The sequence below is a fragment of the Oncorhynchus masou genome, unplaced genomic scaffold (genome assembly GCF_036934945.1).
Source record: "Oncorhynchus masou masou isolate Uvic2021 unplaced genomic scaffold, UVic_Omas_1.1 unplaced_scaffold_1526, whole genome shotgun sequence".
Classification (NCBI taxonomy): Eukaryota; Metazoa; Chordata; class Actinopteri; order Salmoniformes; family Salmonidae; genus Oncorhynchus; species Oncorhynchus masou.
Genome location: NW_027005290.1, coordinates 117,061 through 140,958, shown reverse-complemented (window position 1 = coordinate 140,958; position 23,898 = coordinate 117,061). Strand labels below are relative to the sequence as shown.

At 49.9% G+C, this 23,898-nt stretch overlaps 1 protein-coding gene across 3 annotated transcripts in view; it reads right to left on the bottom strand.

The window, feature by feature from the left end:
- Window positions 1–9,224: 9,224 nt before the first annotated feature.
- The window catches only part of LOC135531139 (queuosine-tRNA galactosyltransferase-like), a 29,359-nt gene continuing 14,685 nt past the window's right edge, over window positions 9,225–23,898 (bottom strand). Inside the window, exons 7-9 of one of the 3 annotated variants that reach the window (XM_064959253.1) lie at window positions 17,219–17,314; window positions 10,345–10,440; window positions 9,225–9,368 (exon numbers count right to left, since the gene is read on the bottom strand). In XM_064959253.1, the coding sequence (XP_064815325.1) occupies window positions 9,240–9,368; window positions 10,345–10,440; window positions 17,219–17,314 (321 nt within the window). In that variant the 3' untranslated portion in view covers window positions 9,225–9,239. Of the gene's footprint in view, window positions 9,369–10,344; window positions 10,441–17,218; window positions 17,315–18,847; window positions 19,063–19,211; window positions 19,622–23,898 lie in introns of those variants that run through there. The other 2 variants (XM_064959251.1, XM_064959252.1) reach the window with 2 other exon arrangements.

Sequence of the window (23,898 nt, the reverse complement as noted above, 5' to 3'; positions counted from 1 at the left end):
AGGGAAGAGAGATTGAAGAGAGATTGAAGAGAGATTGAAGAGAGGGAAGAGAGGGAAGAGAGATTGAAGAGAGAGGGAAGAGAATTGAAGGAGAGGAAGGGAGGAGAGAGGATTGAAGAGAGAGGGAAGAGAAAGGAAGAGAGGGAAGAGAGATTGAAGAGAGAGGGAAGGGAGAGAGGGAAGAGAGGGAAGAGAGAGGGAAGAGAGAGGGAGGAGAGAGGGAGGAGAGAGGGAACAGAGAGGGAAGAGAGAGGAAGAGAGAGGGAAGAGGAGGGAGGAGAGAGGGAGGAGAGAGGGAGGAGAGAGGGAAGAGAGATTGAAGAGAGAGGGAAGAGAGAGGGAAGAGAGAGGGAAGAGAGATTGAAGAGAGATTGAAGAGAGAGGGAAGAGAGATTGAAGAGAGAGGGAAGAGAAAGGGAGGAGAAAGGGAGGAGATAGGGAAGAGAGAGGGAAGAGTGAGGGAGGAGAGAGGGAGGAGAGAGGGAGGAGAGATTGAAGAGAGGGAAGAGAGAGGGAAGAGAGATTGAAGAGAGATTGAAGAGAGAGGGAGGAGAGATTGAAGAGAGAGGGAAGAGAGATTGAAGAGAGAGGGAAGAGAGATTGAAGAGAGAGGGAAGAGAAAGGGAGGAGAGAGGAAGAGAGAGGAAGAGAGAGGGAGGAGAGAGGGAGGAGAGATGGAAGAGAGATTGAAGAGAGGGAGGAGAGAGGGAGAGAGAGAGGGAGGAGAGAGGGAAGAGAGATGGAGGAGAGAGGGAAGAGAGATTGAAGAGAGAGGGAAGAGAGAGGAAGGAGAGAGGGAGGAGAGAGGGAAGAGAGAGGGAAGAGAGAGGGAGGAGGGAGGGAAGAGAGAGGAAAGAGAGAGGAAAGAGAGAGGGAAGAGAAAGGGAGGAGAGAGGAAAGAGAGAGGGAAGAGAGAGGGAAGAGAGAGGGAGGAGAGAGGGAAGAGAGGGAAGAGAGGGAAGAGAGAGGGAAGAGAGAGGGAAGAGAGAGGGAAGAGAGAGGGAAGAGAGAGGGAAGAGAGGGAAGAGAGAGGGAAGAGAGAGGGAAGAGAGAGGGAAGAGAGAGGGAAAAGAGAGGGAAAAGAGAGGGAAGAGAGGGAAGAGAGAGGGAAGAGAGAGGGAGGAGAGAGGGAGGAGAGGGGAAGAGAGGGGAGGAGAGAGGAGGAGGAGAGGGAGGGAGAGGGGATGGAGAGGGAGGAGAGAGGGAAGAGAGGGAGGAGAGAGGGAAGAGAGAGGGAAGAGAGAGGAAGAGAGAGGGAAGAGAGGGAAGAGAGGGAAGAGAGAGGGAGGAGAGAGGGAAGAGAGGGGATGGGAGAGGGGGAGAGAGGGAAGAGGGAGGGAGAGAGAGGGAGGAGAGAGGGAGGAGAGAGGGAGGAGAGAGGGAAAGAGAGGGAGGAGAGAGGGAGAAGAGAGGGAGGAGAGACGGAGAGAAGTTAAGTGAGAGATAACAGAAGGAGCTGGAAATAAGACTAATAGACAAATAGAAAGAGAAAGGAGAGGGAGGAGAGAGGGAAGAGAGAGGGAGGAGAGAGGGAAGAGAGAGGGAGGAGAGAGGGAAGAGAGAGGGAGGAGAGAGGGAGGAGAGGGAGGAGAGAGGGAAGTGAGAGGGAGGAGAGAGGGAGGAGAGAGGGAAGAGAGAGGGAGGAGAGAGGGAAGAGAGAGGGAGGGAGAGAGGGAAGAGAGAGGGAGGAGAGAGGGGAAGAGAGGGAGGAGAGAGGGAAGAGAGAGAGGAGAGGGAGGGAAGAGAGAGGGAGGAGAGAGGGAAGAGAGAGGGAGGAGAGAGGCAGGAGAGAGGGGAAGAGAGAGGAAGGGAGAGGGAGGAGAGAGGAGGAGAGAGGGAGGAGAGAGGAGGGAGGGAGAGAGGGAAGAGAGGGGAAGAGAGAGGGAAGAGAGAGGAGGAGAGAGGGAAGAGAGAGGGAGGAGAGAGGGAAGAGAGAGGGAAGAGAGAGGGAAGAGAGGGGGAAGAGAGAGGGAAGAGAGAGGGAAGAGAGAGGGAAGAGAGAGGGAGAAGAGAGGGAGGAGAGACGGAGAGAAGTTAAGTGAGAGATAACAGAAGGAGCTGGAAATAAGACTAATAGACAAATAGAAAGAGAAAGGAGAGGGAGGAGAGAGGGAAGAGAGAGGGAGGAGAGAGGGAAGAGAGGGAGGAGAGAGGGAAGAGAGAGGGAGGAGAGAGGGAGGAGAGAGGGAAGAGAGAGGGAAGAGAGAGGGAAGAGAGAGGGAAGAGAGAGGGAGGAGAGAGGGAGGAGATAGGGAGGAGAGAGGGAAGAGAGAGGGAGGAGAGAGGGAGGAGAGAGGGAAGAGAGGGAAGAGAGAGGGAAGAGAGAGGGAGGAGAGAGGGAGGAGAGAGGGAGGAGAGAGGGAGGAGAGAGGGAGGAGAGAGGGAAGAGAGAGGGAGGAGAGAGGGAAGAGAGAGGGAAGAGAGAGGGAGAAGAGAGGGAAGAGAGACGGAGAGAAGTTAAGTGAGAGATAACAGAAGGAGCTGGAAATAAGACTAATAGACAAATAGAAAGAGAAAGGAGAGGGAGGAGAGAGGGAAGAGAGAGGGAGGAGAGAGGGAAGAGAGGGAGGAGAGAGGGAAGAGAGAGGGAGGAGAGAGGGAGGAGAGAGGGAAGAGAGAGGGAAGAGAGAGGGAAGAGAGGGAGGAGAGAGGGAAGAGAGAGGGAGGAGAGAGGGAGGAGAGAGGGATGAGAGAGGGAAGAGAGAGGGAGGAGAGAGGGAGGAGAGAGGGAAGAGAGAGGGAAGGGAGAGGGAGGAGAGAGGGAAGAGAGAGGGAGGAGAGAGGGAGGAGAGAGGGAAGAGAGTGGGATGGGAGAGGGAGGAGAGAGGGAAGAGAGGGAGGAGAGAGGGAAGAGAGAGGGAGGAGAGAGGGAGGAGAGAGGGAGGAGAGAGGGAAGAGACAGGGAAGAGAGAGGGAAGAGAGAGGGAAGAGAGAGGGAGGAGAGAGGGAGGAGAGACGGAGAGAAGTTAAGTGAGAGATAACAGAAGGAGCTGGAAATAAGACTAATAGACAAATAGAAAGAGAAAGGAGAGGGAGGAGAGAGGGAGGAGAGAGGGAAGAGAGAGGGAAGAGAGAGGGAAGAGAGAGGGAGGAGAGAGGGAAGAGAGAGGGAAGAGAGAGGGAGGAGAGAGGGAAGAGAGAGGGATGGGAGAGGGAGGAGAGAGGGAAGAGAGGGAGGAGAGAGGGAAGAGAGAGGGAGGAGAGAGGGAGGAGAGAGGGAAGAGAGAGGGAAGAGAGAGGGAAGAGAGAGGGAAGAGAGAGGGAAGAGAGAGGGAGGAGAGACGGAGAGAAGTTAAGTGAGAGATAACAGAAGGAGCTGGAAATAAGACTAATAGACAAATAGAAAGAGAAAGGAGAGGGAGGAGAGAGGGAAGAGAGAGGGAGGAGAGAGGGAAGAGAGGGAGGAGAGAGGGAAGAGAGAGGGAGGAGAGAGGGAGGAGAGAGGGAAGAGAGGGAGGAGAGAGGGAAGAGAGAGGGAGGAGAGAGGGAAGAGAGAGGGAGGAGAGAGGGAGGAGAGAGGGAAGAGAGAGGGAAGGGAGAGGGAGGAGAGAGGGAAGAGAGAGGGAGGAGAGAGGGAGGAGAGAGGGAAGAGAGTGGGATGGGAGAGGGAGGAGAGAGGGAAGAGAGGGAGGAGAGAGGGAAGAGAGAGGGAGGAGAGAGGGAGGAGAGAGGGAGGAGAGAGGGAAGAGAGAGGGAAGAGAGAGGGAAGAGAGAGGGAAGAGAGAGGGAGGAGAGAGGGAGGAGAGACGGAGAGAAGTTAAGTGAGAGATAACAGAAGGAGCTGGAAATAAGACTAATAGACAAATAGAAAGAGAAAGGAGAGAGAGGAGAGAGGGAGGAGAGAGGGAGGAGAGAGGGAAGAGAGAGGGAAGAGAGAGGGAAGAGAGAGGGAAGAGAGAGGGAGGAGAGAGGGAAGAGAGAGGGAAGAGAGAGGGAGGAGAGAGGGAAGAGAGAGGGATGGGAGAGGGAGGAGAGAGGGAAGAGAGGGAGGAGAGAGGGAAGAGAGGGAGGAGAGAGGGAGGAGAGAGGGAAGAGAGAGGGAAGAGAGAGGGAGGAGAGAGGGAAGAGAGAGGGAAGAGAGAGGGAAGAGAGAGGGAAGAGAGAGGGAAGAGAGAGGGAAGAGAGAGGGAGGAGAGACGGAGAGAAGTTAAGTGAGAGATAACAGAAGGAGCTGGAAATAAGACTAATAGACAAATAGAAAGAGAAAGGAGAGGGAGGAGAGAGGGAAGAGAGAGGGAGGAGAGAGGGAAGAGAGGGAGGAGAGAGGGAAGAGAGAGGGAGGAGAGAGGGAGGAGAGAGGGAAGAGAGAGGGAGGAGAGAGGGAAGAGAGGGAGGAGAGAGGGAAGAGAGAGGGAGGAGAGAGGGAGGAGAGAGGGAAGAGAGAGGGAGGAGAGAGGGAAGGGAGAGGGAAGGGAGAGGGAAGAGAGAGGGAGGAGAGAGGGAGGAGAGAGGGAAGAGAGAGGGATGGGAGAGGGAAGAGAGGGAGGAGAGAGGGAAGAGAGGGAGGAGAGAGGGAAGAGAGAGGGAGGAGAGAGGGAGGAGAGAGGGAAGAGAGAGGGAAGAGAGAGGGAAGAGAGAGGGAAGAGAGAGGGAAGAGAGATTGAAGAGAGAGGGAGGAGAGAGGGAAGAGGGAAGAGGAGGGAAGAGAGATTGAAGAGAGAGAGAGGAGAGAGGGAAGAGAGAGGGAAGAGAGAGGGAAGAGAGAGGGAGGAGAGAGGGAGGAGAGAGGGAAGAGAGAGGGAAGAGAGAGGGAAGAGAGAGGGAAGAGAGAGGGAGGAGAGAGGGAAGAGAGAGGGAAGAGAGAGGGAAGAGAGAGGGAAGAGAGATTGAAGAGAGAGGGAGGAGAGAGGGAGGAGAGAGGGAAGAGGGAAGAGAGAGGGAAGAGAGATTGAAGAGAGAGGGAGGAGAGAGGGAAGAGAGAGGGAAGAGAGAGGGAGGAGAGAGGGAGGAGAGAGGGAGGAGAGAGGGAAGAGGGAAGAGAGAGGGAAGAGAGATTGAAGAGAGAGGGAAGAGAAAGGGAGGAGAAAGGGAGGAGAGAGGGAGGAGAGAGGGAAGAGAGAGGGAAGAGAGAGGGAAGAGAGATTGAAGAGAGATTGAAGAGAGAGGGAAGAGAGAGGGAAGAGAGATTGAAGAGAGAGGGAAGAGAGATTGAAGAGAGAGGGAAGAGAAAGGGAGGAGAAAGGGAGGAGAGAGGGAGGAGAGAGGGAAGAGGGAAGAGAGAGGGAAGAGAGATTGAAGAGAGAGGGAGGAGAGAGGGAAGAGAGAGGGAAGAGAGAGGGAAGAGAGAGGGAGGAGAGAGGGAGTAGAGAGGGAAGAGAGAGGGAGTAGAGAGGGAAGAGAGAGGGAAGAGTGAGGGAGGAGAGAGGGAGGAGAGAGGGAGGAGAGATTGAAGAGAGAGGGAAGAGAGAGGGAAGAGAGAGGGAAGAGAGAGGGAGGAGAGAGGGAAGAGAGGGGAAGAGAGAGGGAAGAGGAGGAGAGAGGGAGGAGAGAGGGAAGAGAGGGGAAGAGAGAGGGAAGAGAGAGGGAAGAGAGGGGAGGAGAGAGGGAAGAGAGAGGGAAGAGAGAGGGAAGAGAGATTGAAGAGAGAGGGAGGAGAGAGGGGAGGAGAGAGGGAAGAGGGAAGAGAGAGGGAAGAGAGATTGAAGAGAGAGGGAGGAGAGGGAAGAGAGAGGGAAGAGAGAGGGAAGAGAGAGGGAGGAGAGAGGGGAGGAGAGGAGGAGAGAGGGAAGAGGGAAGAGAGAGGGAAGAGATTGAAGAGAGAGGGAAGAGAAAGGGAGGAGAAAGGGAGGAGAGAGGGAGGAGAGAGGGAAGAGAGAGGGAAGAGAGAGGGAAGAGAGATTGAAGAGAGATTGAAGAGAGAGGGAAGAGAGAGGGAAGAGAGATTGAAGAGAGAGGGAAGAGAGATTGAAGAGAGAGGGAAGAGAAAGGGAGGAGAAAGGGAGGAGAGAGGGAGGAGAGAGGGAAGAGGGAAGAGAGAGGGAAGAGAGATTGAAGAGAGAGGGAGGAGAGAGGGAAGAGAGAGGGAAGAGAGAGGGAAGAGAGAGGGAGGAGAGAGGGAGTAGAGAGGGAAGAGAGAGGGAAGAGAGAGGGAAGAGTGAGGGAGGAGAGAGGGAGGAGAGAGGGAGGAGAGATTGAAGAGAGAGGGAAGAGAGAGGAAGAGAGAGGGAAGAGAGAGGGAAGAGAGATTGAAGAGAGATTGAAGAGAGATTGAAGAGAGATTGAAGAGAGATTGAAGAGAGAGGGAAGAGAGAGGGAAGAGAGAGGGAAGAGAGATTGAAGAGAGATTGAAGAGAGATTGAAGAGAGAGGGAAGAGAGAGGGAAGAGAGATTGAAGAGAGAGGGAAGAGAAAGGGAGGAGAAAGGGAGGAGAGAGAGAGGAGAGAGGGAAGAGGGAAGAGAGAGGGAAGAGAGATTGAAGAGAGAGGGAGGAGAGAGGGAAGAGAGAGGGAAGAGAGAGGGAGGAGAGAGGGAGGAGAGAGGGAACAGAGAGGGAAGAGAGAGGGAAGAGAGAGGGAAGAGTGAGGGAGGAGAGAGGGAGGAGAGAGGGAGGAGAGAGGGAAGAGAGATTGAAGAGAGAGGGAAGAGAGAGGGAAGAGAGAGGGAAGAGAGATTGAAGAGAGATTGAAGAGAGAGGGAAGAGAGATTGAAGAGAGAGGGAAGAGAAAGGGAGGAGAAAGGGAGGAGATAGGGAAGAGAGAGGGAAGAGTGAGGGAGGAGAGAGGGAGGAGAGAGGGAGGAGAGATTGAAGAGAGGGAAGAGAGAGGGAAGAGAGATTGAAGAGAGATTGAAGAGAGAGGGAGGAGAGATTGAAGAGAGAGGGAAGAGAGATTGAAGAGAGAGGGAAGAGAGATTGAAGAGAGAGGGAAGAGAAAGGGAGGAGAGAGGGAAGAGAGAGGGAAGAGAGAGGGAGGAGAGAGGGAGGAGAGATGGAAGAGAGATTGAAGAGAGGGAGGAGAGAGGGGAGAGAGAGGGAGGAGAGAGGGAAGAGAGATGGAGGAGAGAGGGAAGAGAGATTGAAGAGAGAGGGAAGAGAGAGGAAGGAGAGAGGGAGGAGAGAGGGAAGAGAGAGGGAAGAGAGAGGGAGGAGGGAGGGAAGAGAGAGGAAAGAGAGAGGAAAGAGAGAGGGAAGAGAAAGGGAGGAGAGAGGAAAGAGAGAGGGAAGAGAGAGGGAGGAGAGAGGGAAGAGAGAGGGAGGAGAGAGGGAAGAGAGGGAAGAGAGGGAAGAGAGAGGGAAGAGAGAGGGAAGAGAGAGGAAAGAGAGGAAAGAGAGAGGGAAGAGAGAGGGAAGAGAGAGGGAAGAGAGAGGGAAGAGAGAGGGAAGAGAGGGAAGAGAGAGGGAAGAGAGAGGGAAGAGAGGGAAGAGAGAGGGAAGAGAGAGGGAAGAGAGAGGGAAGAGAGAGGGAAAAGAGAGGGAAAAGAGAGGGAAGAGAGGGAAGAGAGAGGGAAGAGAGAGGGAGGAGAGGATGATTTGTAAAGGAGTAGATGGTGACAGCGCATCAACAAGGTTAGATATACGATTGACAGATGGAAGGAAGGAGTGATAACAGGAAGGAGGGGATGAGACTGAGAAGGTTATGAGGGAGGAGGTTATGAGGGAGGGAAGGAGAGGTCTTCCCTGTCAGAGTATTTACAGAAACAGGCTTTCCGCTACGCGTGTCCTACGTGTGTGTGTCGCTATAGAGGTTGGAAAGGGCAACACACACACACACACACACACACACACACACACACACACACACACACACGCTAGGGAATTCCAGAGAAGAGAGAGGGAAGAGAGATTGAAGAGAGAGGGAAGAGAAAGGGAGGAGAAAGGGAGGAGATAGGGAAGAGAGAGGGAAGAGTGAGGGAGGAGAGAGGGAGGAGAGAGGGAGGAGAGATTGAAGAGAGGGAAGAGAGAGGGAAGAGAGATTGAAGAGAGATTGAAGAGAGAGGGAAGAGAGATTGAAGAGAGAGGGAAGAGAGATTGAAGAGAGAGGGAAGAGAAAGGGAGGAGAGAGGGAAGAGAGAGGGAAGAGAGAGGGAGGAGAGAGGGAGGAGAGATGGAAGAGAGATTGAAGAGAGGGAGGAGAGAGGGGAGAGAGAGGGAGGAGAGAGGGAAGAGAGATGGAGGAGAGAGGGAAGAGAGATTGAAGAGAGAGGGAAGAGGGAGGGAGGAGAGAGGGAAGAGAGAGGGAAGAGAGATTGAAGAGAGATTGAAGAGAGAGGGAAGAGAAAGGGAAGAGAGAGGGAAGAGAGAGGGAAGAGAGAGGGAGGAGAGAGGGAAGAGAGAGGAAGGAGAGAGGGAGGAGAGAGGGAAGAGAGAGGGAAGAGAGAGGGAAGAGAGAGGGAAGAGAGAGGGAAGAGAGAGGGAAGAGAGAGGGAGGAGGGAGGGAAGAGAGAGGAAAGAGAGAGGAAAGAGAGAGGGAAGAGAAAGGGAGGAGAGAGGAAAGAGAGAGGGAAGAGAGAGGGAGGAGAGAGGGAAGAGAGAGGGAGGAGAGAGGGAAGAGAGGGAGGAGAGAGGGAAGAGAGGGAGGAGAGAGGGAGGAGAGAGGGAAGAGAGAGGGAGGAGAGAGGGAAGAGAGGGAGGAGAGAGGGAAGAGAGGGAGGAGAGAGGGAGGAGAGAGGGAAGAGAGAGGAAAGAGAGGAAAGAGAGAGGGAAGAGAGAGGGAAGAGAGAGGGAAAAGAGGGAAAAGAGAGGGAAAAGAGAGGGAAGAGAGAGGGAAGAGAGAGGGAGGAGAGGATGATTTGTAAAGGAGTAGATGGTGACAGCGCATCAACAAGGTTAGATATACGATTGACAGATGGAAGGAAGGAGTGATAACAGGAAGGAGGGGATGAGACTGAGAAGGTTATGAGGGAGGAGGTTATGAGGGAGGGAAGGAGAGGTCTTCCCTGTCAGAGTATTTACAGAAACAGGCTTTCCGCTACGCGTGTTCTACGTGTGTGTGTCGCTATAGAGGTTGGAAAGGGCAACACACACACACACACACACACACACACACACACACACACACACACACACACACACACACACACACACACACACACACACACACACACACACACACACACACACACACACACACACACACACGGCTAGGGAATTCCAGAGGTGAGTGTGTGTGTCCAAGGATGAGGCTCAGGAAGGGGTCAGCTGGACAGCTGTGTGTAGCTAGAGGACATGGTGTGTGTGTGTGTGTGTGTGTGTGTGTGTGTGTGTGTGTGTGTGTGTGTAAGCATGGCTGTGTGTGCATGTCTTACTCCAGGACAGAGTGTGTAGCAGCTTGTTGATGGTAGCGGTAGACTAGTAAACACTGGTCCACTCTGACCACACCTCCTCCCTGACCAACACTCTGATAGAACCACAACAGATCCTCTGGAACTCCCTGGAGAGGAGAGGAGAGAGAAGAGAGAAGAGGAGAGAGGAGAAAGAAGAGGAGAGGAGAGAGGAAAGAGAGGAGGACAGGAGAGAAGAAGAGAGAGGAAAGAGAAGAGGACAGGAGAGAAGAAGAGAGAGGAAAGAGAGGAGGACAGGAGAGAAGAAGAGACGAAAGGAGAGTAGAAGAGAGGGGAAAGAGAAGAGGACAATAGAGTAGAAGAGAGAGGAAAGGAGAGTAGAAGAGAGGAGAGAGGAGAGAAGAAGAGAGGACAGGAGAGAAGAGAAGAAGAGAGGACTGGAGAGAAGAAGAGAGAAGAGGACAGGCGAGAAGAAGAGAGGAAAGAAGAAGAGAGAGGAAAGAGAAGAGGACAATAGAGTAGAAGAGAGGAAAGAGAAGAGAACAGGAGAGTAGAAGAGAGAGGAAAGAAGAGGACAGGCGAGTAGAAGAGAGAGGAAAGAGAAGAGGACAGGAGAGAAAAAGAGAGAAGAGGACAGGAGAGAAGAAGAGAGAGGAAAGAGAAGAAGAGAGGAAAGAGAAGAGGACAGAAGAACAGAAGAGAGAGGAAAGAAGAGGACGGGGGAGAAGAAGAGAGAGGAAAGAGAAGAAGAGAGAAGAAAGAGAAGAGGACAGGAGAGAAGGAGAGAGGAAAGGGGAGAAGAGGACAGGAGAGAAGAAGAGGAAAGGAGAGGAGAAGAAGAGAGAGGAAAGAGGGTGATGAGGGAGGAGGTGGTAGAGAAGGGAAGAGTGAGGTCACACATTATTCAAATGGATTTGTGATCTAACGTTGGACAAATTAGAGGAGTCCTCATGCAGTCTTGTGCTTGCACTCCTTGACCTCTAACCCCTGAGCACACCTGAAAGAGAAGTCCTCCCTCGATAGACTCGGTGGACCCACTGTTCAAATCATTCAACTCTGCATAAGTGGTTGGTTTTAGATTTTAAATTTGATTTGCGTGGAGAGGTTTTAGGGGTGGAGTCTCACCTTGCCGCCCTCGTCAAAGGTTCCGACACAATGGAACCAATCCCTGGAGCAGAACCATGTTGGCATGATGACCGTAGGGCCGTGAGAGGTGTACACCTGAGAGAGGGGAGACACACACACACTCAGCGGCGCCGGACTGCTTGTGGATCCAGTGACAAGAGAGCAGTGAGAAATCAACACCCTGCGAGAGAGACTAGAGAGCAGTGAGATATCAACACCCTGCTAGAGAGACTAGAGAGCAGTGAGATATCAACACCCTGCGAGAGAGACTAGAGAGCAGTGAGATATCAACACCCTGCTAGAGAGACTAGAGAGCAGTGAGATATCAACACCCTGCTAGAGAAACTAGAGAGCAGTGAGATATCAACACCCTGCTAGAGAGACTAGAGAGACTAGAGAGCGGTGAGATATCAACACCCTGCTAGAGAGACTAGAGAGCGGTGAGATATCAACACCCTGCTAGAGAGACTAGAGAGCAGTGAGATATCAACACCCTGCTAGAGAGACTAGAGAGCAGTGAGATATCAACACCCTGCTAGAGAGACTAGAGAGCAGTGAGATATCAACACCCTGCTAGAGAGACTAGAGAGACTAGAGAGCGGTGAGATATCAACACCCTGCTAGATAGACTAGAGAGACTAGAGAGCAGTGAGATATCAACACCCTGCTAGAGAGACTAGAGAGACTAGAGAGCAGTGAGATATCAACACCCTGCTAGATAGACTAGAGAGACTAGAGAGCAGTGAGATATCAACACCCTGCTAGAGAAACTAGAGAGACTAGAGAGCAGTGAGATATCAACACCCTGCTAGAGAGACTAGAGAGCAGTGAAATATCAACACCCTGCTAGAGAGACTAGAGAGCAGTGAAATATCAACACCCTGCTAGAGAGACTCGAGAGCAGTGAGATATCAACACCCTGCGAGAGAGACTAGAGAGCAGTGAAATATCAACACCCTGCTAGAGAGACTAGAGAGACTAGAGAGCAGTGAGATATCAACACCCTGCTAGAGAGACTAGAGAGCAGTGAGATATCAATACCCTGCTAGAGAGACTAGAGAGCAGTGAGATATCAACACCCTGCGAGAGAGACTAGAGAGCAGTGAAATATCAACACCCTGCTAGAGAGACTAGAGAGCAGTGAGATATCAACACCCTGCTAGAGAGACTAGAGAGCAGTGAGATATCAACACCCTGCTAGAGAGACTAGAGAGAGGTGAGATATCAACACCCTGCTAGAGAGACTAGAGAGAGGTGAGATATCAACACCCTGCTAGAGAGACTAGAGAGCTCTCTCTCTCATAAAATATTTTACTTGTGTATATATTTGTTCTATTTGACAACTGTATCATTTCATTCCGAGTCATCATCTCATCTCTATAGACCTGCTGCCTGACTGTCTGACAAAATCACTATTTCAGTAGTTCTTCAGATTCTTGTAACTGCTGAATACCAACAACTATCAATCACTTGGATCATTTATTTTCAGGTAGAGACACCTCTCACAGCAACTGCTCTCGATCCCTCGTCTTCTGTCTCTTCCCTCTCTTCCCACACAGACCGGGCGAGAGGGCTTATGGTCATTGTAGTTAATTACCACGTTTTCTGCGCTGAACTATGTTGAATATTGGCCTGTAGGAAAACGACAACATCACACAGTTCAGGATTCATCTGATTTAATCTCTCGAGAAACACATTGAACTCACAGAAAAAAACAAACATTTAGACAATGAGATGTTTAAAAAGGGTTAATCACTCAGCATTTCTCCCAGCTGGTGTTCCAGTCTGACTCTGGTCCAGCTCACTAATCTACAACGCTCCCATTGCTTCCCCCACTACTGTTCTCTGGGATTATCCCACATCACTGATCTCCATTAGAGATGCAACTGGAGGAACACATCTGGACGGGCAGCTGAATACTATAGAATCTGAAGAGAGTGAGTGTGAGTGTGTGTGTGTGTGTGTGAGTGAGTGAGAGAGAGAGAGAGAGAGAGAGAGTGTGTGTGTGTGTGTCCCACCTTATATCCACTCTCTCTAAATCTAAATTCCAACATTTGCATTTAGCAAATGTTAGCGGTTTAAGATGATATTTTTTTGTTGAGAAAGTTGTGACAGTCATACTGAGAGAGAGAACGAGGGAGAGTGACAGAGAGGAGAGGAGAGAGAACGAGGGAGTGAGAGAGGAGAGGAGAGAGAACGTTGAGAAAGTTGTGACAGTCATACTGAGAGAGAGAACGAGGGAGTGAGAGAGGAGAGGAGAGAGAACGTTGAGAAAGTTGTGACAGTCATACTGAGAGAGAGAACGAGGGAGTGAGAGAGGAGAGGAGAGAGAACGTTGAGAAAGTTGTGACAGTCATACTGAGAGAGAGAACGAGGGAGTGAGAGAGGAGAGAGAACGTTGAGAAAGTTGTGACAGTCATACTGAGAGAGAACGAGGGAGAGAGAAAGGAAAAGACAAAGGCTAGATAGACAGATAGCGATGTGGTGACGTGTTCACAGTGGGGGAGTTGTAGTGTGTAGTTATGGAACAGCCATATCTAATGTCCTTCAGCTGAACACTGTGCTTCCAATCATATCTTCAACTCAGAAAGAACAGACTCCACAGGCTAGAGAACACACGCACACACACACACACACACGGAATTAAAACAAGCAGCATCTTAGATAAACCTTGGAGAGAGAGGAGAGAGGTAGAGAGGAAGAGAGAGAGGGGAGAGAGGTAGAGAGAGGAGAGAGAGGAGGGGAGAGACGGAGAGAGGTAGAGACAAGGAGGGGAGAGACGGAGAGAGGTAGAGACAAGGAGGGAAGAGGAGGAGAGAGGTAGAGAGAGACAAGGAGTGGAGAGGAGGAGAGAGAGAGAGGAGGAGAGGAGAGGAGGAGAGAGAGGAGAGAGGTAGAGAGAGACAAGGAGGGGAGAGGAGGAGAGAGAGATAGAGAAGGAAAGGAGAGAGGGAGAGAAGGAGTAGAGGGTTACTGAGGGGTTAGATTACGACATACAAAGGGAAGGAGAAATAGAACAAGTGTGAGGGAGAGAGACAGAGAGAGAGAGAGAGAGAGACAGAGAGAGACAGAGAGAGGGACATAGACAGAGAGAGAGCGTGAGAAAGAAAGACAAAAAGAGGGAGAGAAAGAGAGAAACTCATATGTAGAGATAATCACCACACCAACAGAACCTATGGTCTCATTCTGGCCCATGAAATTCAATACCATAGAAATATATTTACTAGGAATGTCTGCAAAAGAATTCTCCAGGCCGTGTGTGTGTGTGTGTCTGTACAGTGTGTGTGTGTGTGTGTGTCTGTACAGTGTGTGTGTGTACAGTGTGTGTGTGTGTACACAGTGTGTGTCTGTACAGTGTGTGTGTGTACAGTGTGTGCGTCTGTACACAGTGTGTGTCTGTACAGTGTATACTGCACTGATTCACAGAGCTCTACTGTCCTCTCCCTGAGTTAGAGCTGAATCACAGAGCTCTACTTTCCACTCCCTGAGTTAGAGCTGAATCACAGAGCTCTACTTTCCTCTCCCTGAGTTAGAGCTGAATCACAGCTCTACTTTCCACTCCCTGAGTTAGAGCTGAATCACAGAGCTCTACTTTCCACTCCCTGAGTTAGAGCTGAATCACAGAGCTCTACTTTCCACTCCCTGAGTTAGAGCTGAATCACAGAGCTCTACTTTCCACTCCCTGAGTTAGAGCTGAATCACAGAGCTCTACTTTCTTCTCCCTGAGTTAGAGCTGAATCACAGAGCTCTACATTCCACTCCCTGAGTTAGAGCTGAATCACAGAGCTCTACTTTCTTCTCCCTGAGTTAGAGCTGAATCACAGAGCTCTACTTTCCTCTCCCTGAGTTAGAGCTGAATCACAGAGCTCTACTTTCCTCTCCCTGAGTTAGAGCTGAATCACAGAGCTCTACTTTCCACTCCCTGAGTTAGAGCTGAATCACAGAGCTCTACTTTCCTCTCCCTGAGTTAGAGCTGAATCACAGAGCTCTACTTTCCACTCCCTGAGTTAGAGCTGAATCACAGAGCTCTACTTTCCTCTCCCTGAGTTAGAGCTGAATCACAGAGCTCTACTTTCCTCTCCCTGAGTTAGAGCTGAATCACAGAGCTCTACTTTTCTCTCCCTGAGTTAGAGCTGAATCACAGAGCTCTACTTTTCTCTCCCTGAGTTAGAGCTGAATCACAGAGCTCTACTTTTCTCTCCCTGAGTTAGAGCTGAATCACAGAGCTCTACTTTTCTCTCCCTGAGTTAGAGCTGAATCACAGAGCTCTACTTTTCTCTCCCTGAGTTAGAGCTGAATCACAGAGCTCTACTTTCCACTCCCTGAGTTAGAGCTGAATCACAGAGCTCTACTTTCCACTCCCTGAGTTAGAGCTGAATCACAGAGCTCTACTTTCCTCTCCCTGAGTTAGAGCTGAATCACAGAGCTCTACTTTCTTCTCCCTGAGTTAGAGCTGAATCACAGAGCTCTACTGTCTACTCCCTGAGTTAGAGCTGAATCACAGAGCTCTACTTTCCACTCCCTGAGTTAGAGCTGAATCACAGAGCTCTACTTTCCTCTCCCTGAGTTAGAGCTGAATCACAGAGCTCTACTTTCCACTCCCTGAGTTAGAGCTGAATCACAGAGCTCTACTTTCCTCTCCCTGAGTTAGAGCTGAATCACAGAGCTCTACTTTCCTCTCCCTGAGTTAGAGCTGAATCACAGAGCTCTACTTTCCACTCCCTGAGTTAGAGCTGAATCACAGAGCTCTACTTTCTTCCCCCTGAGTTAGAGCTGAATCACAGAGCTCTACTTTCTTCCCCCTGAGTTAGAGCTGAATCACAGCTCTACTTTCCACTCCCTGAGTTAGAGCTGAATCACAGAGCTCTACTTTCCTCTCCCTGAGTTAGAGCTGAATCACAGAGATCTACTTTCCACTCAAGTATTTAGGCTTGTAAAATTCAGCCAACTTTCAGAAAATTCCCAGGTTTTCCAGAAATCCTGGTTGGAAGATTAATATTCTCTCCTGATTCCGGAAATCTTTCGACCGGAATTTTTGCGCGATACCAGCTAGAGGTCGACCGATTAATCGGAATGACTGATTAATTAGGGCCGATTTCAAATTTTCATAACAATGGGAAATTGGTAAATTTGCTGATTTTTTTCATTTTTATATACCTTTATTTAACCAGGCAAGTCAGTTAAGAACACATTCTTATTTTCAATGACGGCCTAGGAACGGTTGGTTAACTGCCTTGTTCAGGGGCAGAACGACAGATTTTCACCTTGTCAGCTCGGGGGATCCAATCTTGCAACCTTACAGTTAACTAGTCCAACGCAATAACGACCTGCCTCTCTCTCGTTGCACTCCACAAGGAGACTGCCTGTTACGCAAATGCAGTAAGCCAAGGTAAGTTGCTAGCTAGCATTAAACTTATCTTATAAAAAACAATCAATCATAACCACTAGTTAACTACACATGGTTGATGATATTACTAGATATTATCTAGCGTGTCCTGCGTTGCATATAATCTGACTGAGCATACAAGCATACACGTATCTAAGTATCTGAATGAGTGGTGGTAGGCAGAAGCAGGCACGTAAACATTCATTCAAACAGCACGTTGTGCATCAAGCATTGCGCTGTTTATGACTTCAAGCCTATCAACTCCCGAGATGAGGCTGGTGTAACCGAAGTGAAATGGCTAGCTAGTTAGCGCGCGCTAATAGCATTTTAAACGTCACTCGCTCTGGGCCTGTGGTTGATTCCCTTGCTCTGCATGGGCAACGCTGCTTCGAGGGTGGCTGTTGTTGTTGTGTTCCTGGTTCGAGCCCAGGGAGGAGCGAGGAGAGGGACGGAAGCTTTACTGTTACACGGGCAATACTAAAGTGCCTATAAGAACATCCAATAGTCAAAGGTTAATGAAATACAAATGGTATAGAGGGAAATAGTCCTATAAGTCCTATAATAACTACAACCTAAAACTTCTTACCCGGGAATATTGAAGACTCATGTTAAAAGGAACAAACAGCTTTCATATGTTCTGAATCTCAAGGAACTGAAACGTTAGCTTTCTTACATGGCACATATTGCACTCTTACTTTTACTTCTCCAACACTTTGTTTTTGCATTATTTAAACCAAATTGAACATGTTTCATTATTTATTTGAGGCTCAATGGATTTTATTGATGTATTATATTACGTTAAAATAAGTGTTAATTCAGTATTGTTGTAATTATCATTATTACAAATACAAATAAAAAATAAAAGCGACAGATAAATCGTTTTTTTGGTCCTCCAATAATCGGTATCATCTTTTTTTGGGCCTCCAATAATCGGTATCGTCTTTTTTTGGGCCTCCAATAATCGGTATCGTCTTTTTTTGGGCCTCCAATAATCGGTATTGTCTTTTTTTGGGCCTCCAATAATCGGTATCGTCTTTTTTTGGGTCTCCAATAATCGGTATCGTCTTTTTTTGGGCCTCCAATAATCGGTATCGCCTTTTTTTTTGGGCCTCCAATAATCGGTATCGTCTTTTTTTGGGCCTCCAATAATCGGTATCGTTTTCTTTGGGCCTCCAATAATCGGTATCGGCTTTTTGGGACCTCCAATAATCGGTATCAGCCGACCTCTAATACCAGCCCATCCTAAAGCCTAAAGCCAGGAGTCATCTCTCTCTCTGTCACACACACACACACATGTAGGTAAAATAGTTCTGGAATTTTACACAAGTGGTCCTCCTGTTTCCTCTGGTGTGTTTCCTCTGGTGTGTGTGTGTGTGTGTGTGTGTGTGTGTGTGTGTGGAAACTGCAGGCTCCATCCTGTTTCAATCAGACCTGGCCACTGCCTGGCACGCGACCTCCACATACACACACATCCTGAGTGTGTGTTACCTGGGTGCTGAGTTGATCCTGGCTGATGTTGTTGATCCAGCGTGTGTAGCGCTCAGTAGATCCCTCTGGATCCCTGCGGACCTGACAGCCAATCAACTGAGAGAAACACAGACACATCTCTTAGTGATCTACTCGATACATGTGATCAACACAGACACTCACACACAAACAAACCACACTGATCACATATGATGTATGGAAGAGACAGAGGGAGGGCTAGAGAGACAGAGAGAGGGCTGGAGAGACAGACAGAGAGACAAAGAGGGAGGGCTAGAGAGAGAGAGAGAGGGCTGGAGAGACAGACAGAGAGACAAAGAGGGAGGGCTAGAGAGACAAAGAGGGAGGGCTAGAGAGAGAAAGAGAGACAAAGAGGGAGGGCTAGAGAGAGAAAGAGGGCTGGAGAGACAGACAGAGAGACAAAGAGGGAGGGCTAGAGAGAGAGAGGGCTGGAGAGACAGACAGAGAGACAAAGAGGGAGGGCTAGAGAGACAAAGAGGGAGGGCTAGAGAGAGAAAGAGAGACAAAGAGGGAGGGCTAGAGAGAGAAAGAGGGCTGGAGAGACAGACAGAGAGACAAAGAGGGAGGGCTAGAGAGAGAGAGGGCTGGAGAGACAGACAGAGAGACAAAGAGGGAGGGCTAGAGAGAGAAAGAGGGCAGGAGAGACAGACAGAGAGACAAAGAGGGAGGGCTGGAGAGAGAAAGAGGGCTGGAGAGAGACAGAGACAAAGAGGGAGGGCTGGAGAGAGAGAAAGAGAGACAAAGAGGGAGAGCTAGAGAGAGAGAAAGAGGGCTGGAGAGACAGACAGAGAGACAAAGAGAGAGAGCGAGAGAGACAGAGAGAGAGAAAGAGGGCTGGAGAGAGAGAGAGGGCTGGAGAGACAGAGAGAGACAAAGAGAGAGAGTGAGAGAGAGAGAAACACACCAAGAGACACAGAGAGAGAGAGAGAGACAGAGACAGACAAAGAGAGACCGACAGAGCGAGAGAGACCGACAGAGCTCGACAGAGCGAGAGAGACCGACAGAGCGAGAGAGACCGACAGAGCGAGAGAGACCGACAGAGCGAGAGAGACCGACAGAGCGAGAGAGGGGGGTTTAGAAAGGAGAGAGAGAGAGAGGGGGGGTTTTAGAAACGATAGAGAGAGAGAGAAAGAGGAACAGGGAGGAAAATGTAAGAGGAAAAGACAAAGATGGATGCTTCTTCTGTTCTGCATCCTAATGATCCACCAGAGAGATGAAATTCGCCGACGAGGTAAACCACCACTTCCCTCCGTATTACTGGCCAACGTGTCATTGGAAAACTAACTGGACGATCTACGATTAAGACTTTCCTACCAAATTAAAAACTGCAATATCTTATGTTTCACCGAGACGTGGCTGAATGACAAGGATAATAAAGAGCTGGCTGGCTCCTCCGTGCATCGGCAGGACAGAGAAACGACGTCTGTTAAGACGAGAGGCGGGGGTGTGTGTCTATTTGTCAATAGCCTGCTACACCGGCTCTGACGCTCGTCGGATGTGGCAGGGCTCTAAAAATATCACGAACTACAAAGAGAAACCCAGCCGCGAGCTGCCCAGTGAAGCGAGCCTACCAGACGAGCTAAATGCCTTTTATGCTCGCTTTGAGGCAAGCAACACTTAAGCATGCATGAGAACACCAGCTGTTCCGGACGACTGTGTGATCAAGCTCTCCGTAGCCAATGTGAGCAAGACTTATAAACAGGTCAACATTCACAAAGCCGCGTGGCCAGACGGATTACCAGGACGTGTGCTCGAGGCATGCGCGGATGAACTGGCAAGTGTCTTCACTGACATTTTCAACCTCTCCCTGTCGGAGTCTGTAATACCTACAGTGGGGCAAAAAAGTATTTAGTCAGCCACCAATTGTGCAAATTCTCCCACTTAAAAAGATGAGAGGCCTGTAATTTTCATCATATGTATACTTCAACTATGACAGACAAAATTAGAAAAAAAAATCCAGAAAATCACATTGTAGGATTTTTAAAGAATTTATTTGCAAATTATGGTGGAAAATAAGTATTTGGTCAATAACAAAAATGTATTTCAATACTTTGTTATATACTCTTTGTTGGCAATGACAGAGGTCAAACGTTTTCTGTAAGTCTTCACAAGGTTTTCACACACTATTGCTGGTATTTTGGCCCATTCCTCCATGCAGATCTCCTCTAGAGCAGTGATGTTTTGGGGCTGTTGCTGGGCAACACGGACTTTCAACTCCCTCCAAAGATTTTCTATGGGGTTGAGATCTGGAGACTGGCTAGGACACTCCAGGACCTTGAAATGCTTCTTACGAAACCACTCCTTCTTTGCCTGGGCGGTGTGTTTGGGATCATTGTCATGCTGAAAGACCCAGCCACGTTTCCTCTTCAATGCCCTTGCTGAAGCCTGAAATGTGGCAAAAGGTCGCAAAGTTCAAGGGGGCCGAATACTTTCGCAAGGCACTGTAACATTTGACTGAATGCTTTTTCTGTTCAGCATCAATGACCGAGAATCGAGAATCGAGCGAGAATGATCTACCAGACAGACGGAGAGGAATGATCTACCAGACAGATGATCTACCAGACAGAGAGGAATGATCTACCAGACAGATGGAGAGGAATGATCTACCAGACAGAGAGGAATGATCTACCAGACAGAGAGGAATGATCTACCAGACAGAGAGGAATGATCAACCAGACAGAGAGGAATGATCTACCAGACAGAGAGGAATGATCTACCAGACAGAGAGGAATGATCTACCAGACAGAGAGGAATGATCAACCAGACAGAGAGGAGTGATCTACCAGACAGAGAGGAATGATCTACCAGACAGAGAGGAATGATCTACCAGACAGAGTGGAATGATCTACCAGACAGAGAGGAATGATCAACCAGACAGAGAGGAATGATCAACCAGACAGAGAGGAATGATCTACCAGACAGAGAGGAATGATCTACCAGACAGACAGAGAGGAATGATCAACCAGACAGAGAGGAATGATCTACCAGACAGACAGAGAGGAATGATCTACCAGACAGAGAGGAATGATCTACCAGACAGAGAGGAATGATCTACCAGACAGACAGAGAGGAATGATCAACCAGACAGAGAGGAATGATCTACCAGACAGACAGAGAGGAATGATCTACCAGACAGAGAGGAATGATCTACCAGACAGAGAGGAATGATCTACCAGACAGAGAGGAATGATCTACCAGACAGAGAGGAATGATCTACCAGACAGATGATCTACCAGACAGAGAGGAATGATCTACCAGACAGATGATCTACCAGACAGAGAGGAATGATCTACCAGACAGAGAGGAATGATCTACCAGACAGAGAGGAATGATCTACCAGACAGAGAGGAATGATCAACCAGACAGAGAGGAATGATCTACCAGACAGAGAGGAATGATCTACCAGACAGAGAGGAATGATCTACCAGACAGAGAGGAATGATCTACCAGACAGAGTGGAATGATCTACCAGACAGAGAGGAATGATCAACCAGACAGAGAGGAATGATCAACCAGACAGAGAGGAATGATCTACCAGACAGAGAGGAATGATCTACCAGACAGACAGAGAGGAATGATCTACCAGACAGAGAGGAATGATCAACCAGACAGAGAGGAATGATCTACCAGACAGACAGAGAGGAATGATCTACCAGACAGAGAGGAATGATCTACCAGACAGAGAGGAATGATCTACCAGACAGAGAGGAATGATCTACCAGACAGACAGAGAGGAATGATCTACCAGACAGAGAGGAATGATCAACCAGTGGAGATGTTAAACAACCCTAAAGTGAACCCATATTATTATTCCACATAGCTGAACCAATCCCTCTCATTTCCTCTCTACACCCTGTCTGCTGCACACCCACACAGTTCAAAGGGCAAATAAGCAGAGAAAACCACATGGCCTTAATTCCCTTTTTCCGCCTTTTACTCGCTCTGTCTCTCTATTATCTCTCTGTCTCTCTATTATCTCTCTGTCTCTCTATTATCTCTCGGTCCCTCTCTCTCTAGCCACCCCCCTCCCCCCATCTCCTGCAACTCTCCCTCACCTACTACACATGACCCCCACAGCTCACACTGAGACACACCTTAATATACACCCACCCACACCACTCTACCAGAAACACGACCCCAGTCACACCTTAATATACACCCACCCACACCACTCTACCAGAAACACGACCCCAGTCACACCTTAATATACACCCACCCACACCACTCTACCAGAAACACGACCCCAGTCACACCTTAATATACACCCACCCACACCACTCTACCAGAAACACGACCCCAGTCACACCTTAATATACACCCACCCACACCACTCTACCAGAAACACGACCCCAGTCACACCTTAATATACACCCACCCACACCACTCTACCAGAAACACGACCCCAGTCACACCTTAATATACACCCACACACACCACTCTACCAGAAACACGACCCCAGTCACACCTTAATATACACCCACCCACACCACTCTACCAGAAACACGACCCCAGTGCACAGGACAGAAGGAATGTGGGGAATTCCGGACATACAGAATGTTAAAGTTTTCCTGTCTGTTATGATCATTTAGAGGAGACAGGGAGAGCAGGAGGTAGAGGGAGAGAGAGAGATGGACAGAGGGAGGGATAACTCCTCAGACTAGAGCTGTTCTCCCTGGGCTCTAGAGGGAGGGATAACTCCTCAGACTAGAGCTGTTCTCCCTGGGCTCTAGAGGGAGGGATAACTCCTCAGACTAGAGCTGTTCTCCCTGGGCTCTAGAGGGAGGGATAACTCAACAGACTAGAGCTGTTCTCCCTGGGCTCTAGAGGGAGGGATAACTCCTCAGACTAGAGCTGTTCTCCCTGGGCTCTAGAGGGAGGGATAACTCCTCAGACTAGAGCTGTTCTCCCTGGGCTCTAGAGGGAGGGATAACTCAACAGACTAGAGCTGTTCTCCCTGGGCTCTAGAGGGAGGGATAACTCCTCAGACTAGAGCTGTTCTCCCTGGGCTCTAGAGGGAGGGATAACTCAACAGACTAGAGCTGTTCTCCCTGGGCTCTAGAGGGAGGGATAACTCCTCAGACTAGAGCTGTTCTCCCTGGGCTCTAGAGGGAGGGATAACTCAACAGACTAGAGCTGTTCTCCCTGGACTCTAGAGGGAGGGATAATTCATCAGACTAGAGCTGTTCTCCCTGGGCTCTAGAGGGAGGGATAACTCAGACTAGAGCTGTTCTCCCTGGGCTCTAGAGGGAGGGATAACTCCTCAGACTAGAGCTGTTCTCCCTGGACTCTAGAGGGAGGGATAACTCCTCAGACTAGAGCTGTTCTCCCTGGGCTCTAGAGGGAGGGATAACTCAACAGACTAGAGCTGTTCTCCCTGGGCTCTAGAGGGAGGGATAACTCCTCAGACTAGAGCTGTTCTCCCTGGGCTCTAGAGGGAGGGATAACTCAACAGACTAGAGCTGTTCTCCCTGGACTCTAGAGGGAGGGATAATTCATCAGACTAGAGCTGTTCTCCCTGGGCTCTAGAGGGAGGGATAACTCAGACTAGAGCTGTTCTCCCTGGACTCTAGAGGGAGGGATAACTCCTCAGACTAGAGCTGTTCTCCCTGGACTCTAGAGGGAGGGATAACTCCTCAGACTAGAGCTGTTCTCCCTGGGCTCTAGAGGGAGGGATAACTCCTCAGACTAGAGCTGTTCTCCCTGGACTCTAGAGGGAGGGATAACTCCTCAGACTAGAGCTGTTCTCCCTGGGCTCTAGAGGGAGGGATAACTCAACAGACTAGAGCTGTTCTCCCTGGGCTCTAGAGGGAGGGATAACTCAACAGACTAGAGCTGTTCTCACTGGGCTCTAGAGGGAGGGATAACTCCTCAGACTAGAGCTGTTCTCCCTGGACTCTAGAGGGAGGGATAACTCAACAGACTAGAGCTGTTCTCCCTGGGCTCTAGAGGGAGGGATAACTCCTCAGACTAGAGCTGTTGTCCCTGGGCTCTAGAGGGAGGGATAACTCCTCAGACTAGAGCTGTTCTCCCTGGGCTCTAGAGGGAGGAATAACTCCTCAGACTAGAGCTGTTCTCCCTGGGCTCTAGAGGGAGGGATAACTCAACAGACTAGAGCTGTTCTCCCTGGGCTCTAGAGGGAGGGATAACTCAACAGACTAGAGGTGTTCTCCCTGGGCTCTAGAGGGAGGGATAACTCCTCAGACTAGAGCTGTTCTCCCTGGGCTCTAGAGGGAGAGATAACTCCTCAGACTAGAGCTGTTCTCCCTGGGCTCTAGAGGGAGGGATAACTCCTCAGACTAGAGCTGTTCTCCCTGGGCTCTAGAGGGAGGGATAACTCCTCAGACTAGAGCTGTTCTCCCTGGACTCTAGAGGGAGGGATAACTCCTCAGACTAGAGCTGTTCTCCGGGGCTCTAGAGGGAGGGATAACTCAACAGACTAGAGCTGTTCTCCCTGGGCTCTAGAGGGAGGGATAACTCCTCAGACTAGAGCTGTTCTCCCTGGGCTCTAGAGGGAGGGATAACTCCTCAGACTAGAGCTGTTCTCCCTGGGCTCTAGAGGGAGGGATAACTCAACAGACTAGAGCTGTTCTCCCTGGACTCTAGAGGGAGGGATAACTCCTCAGACTAGAGCTGTTCTCCCTGGACTCTAGAGGGAGGGATAA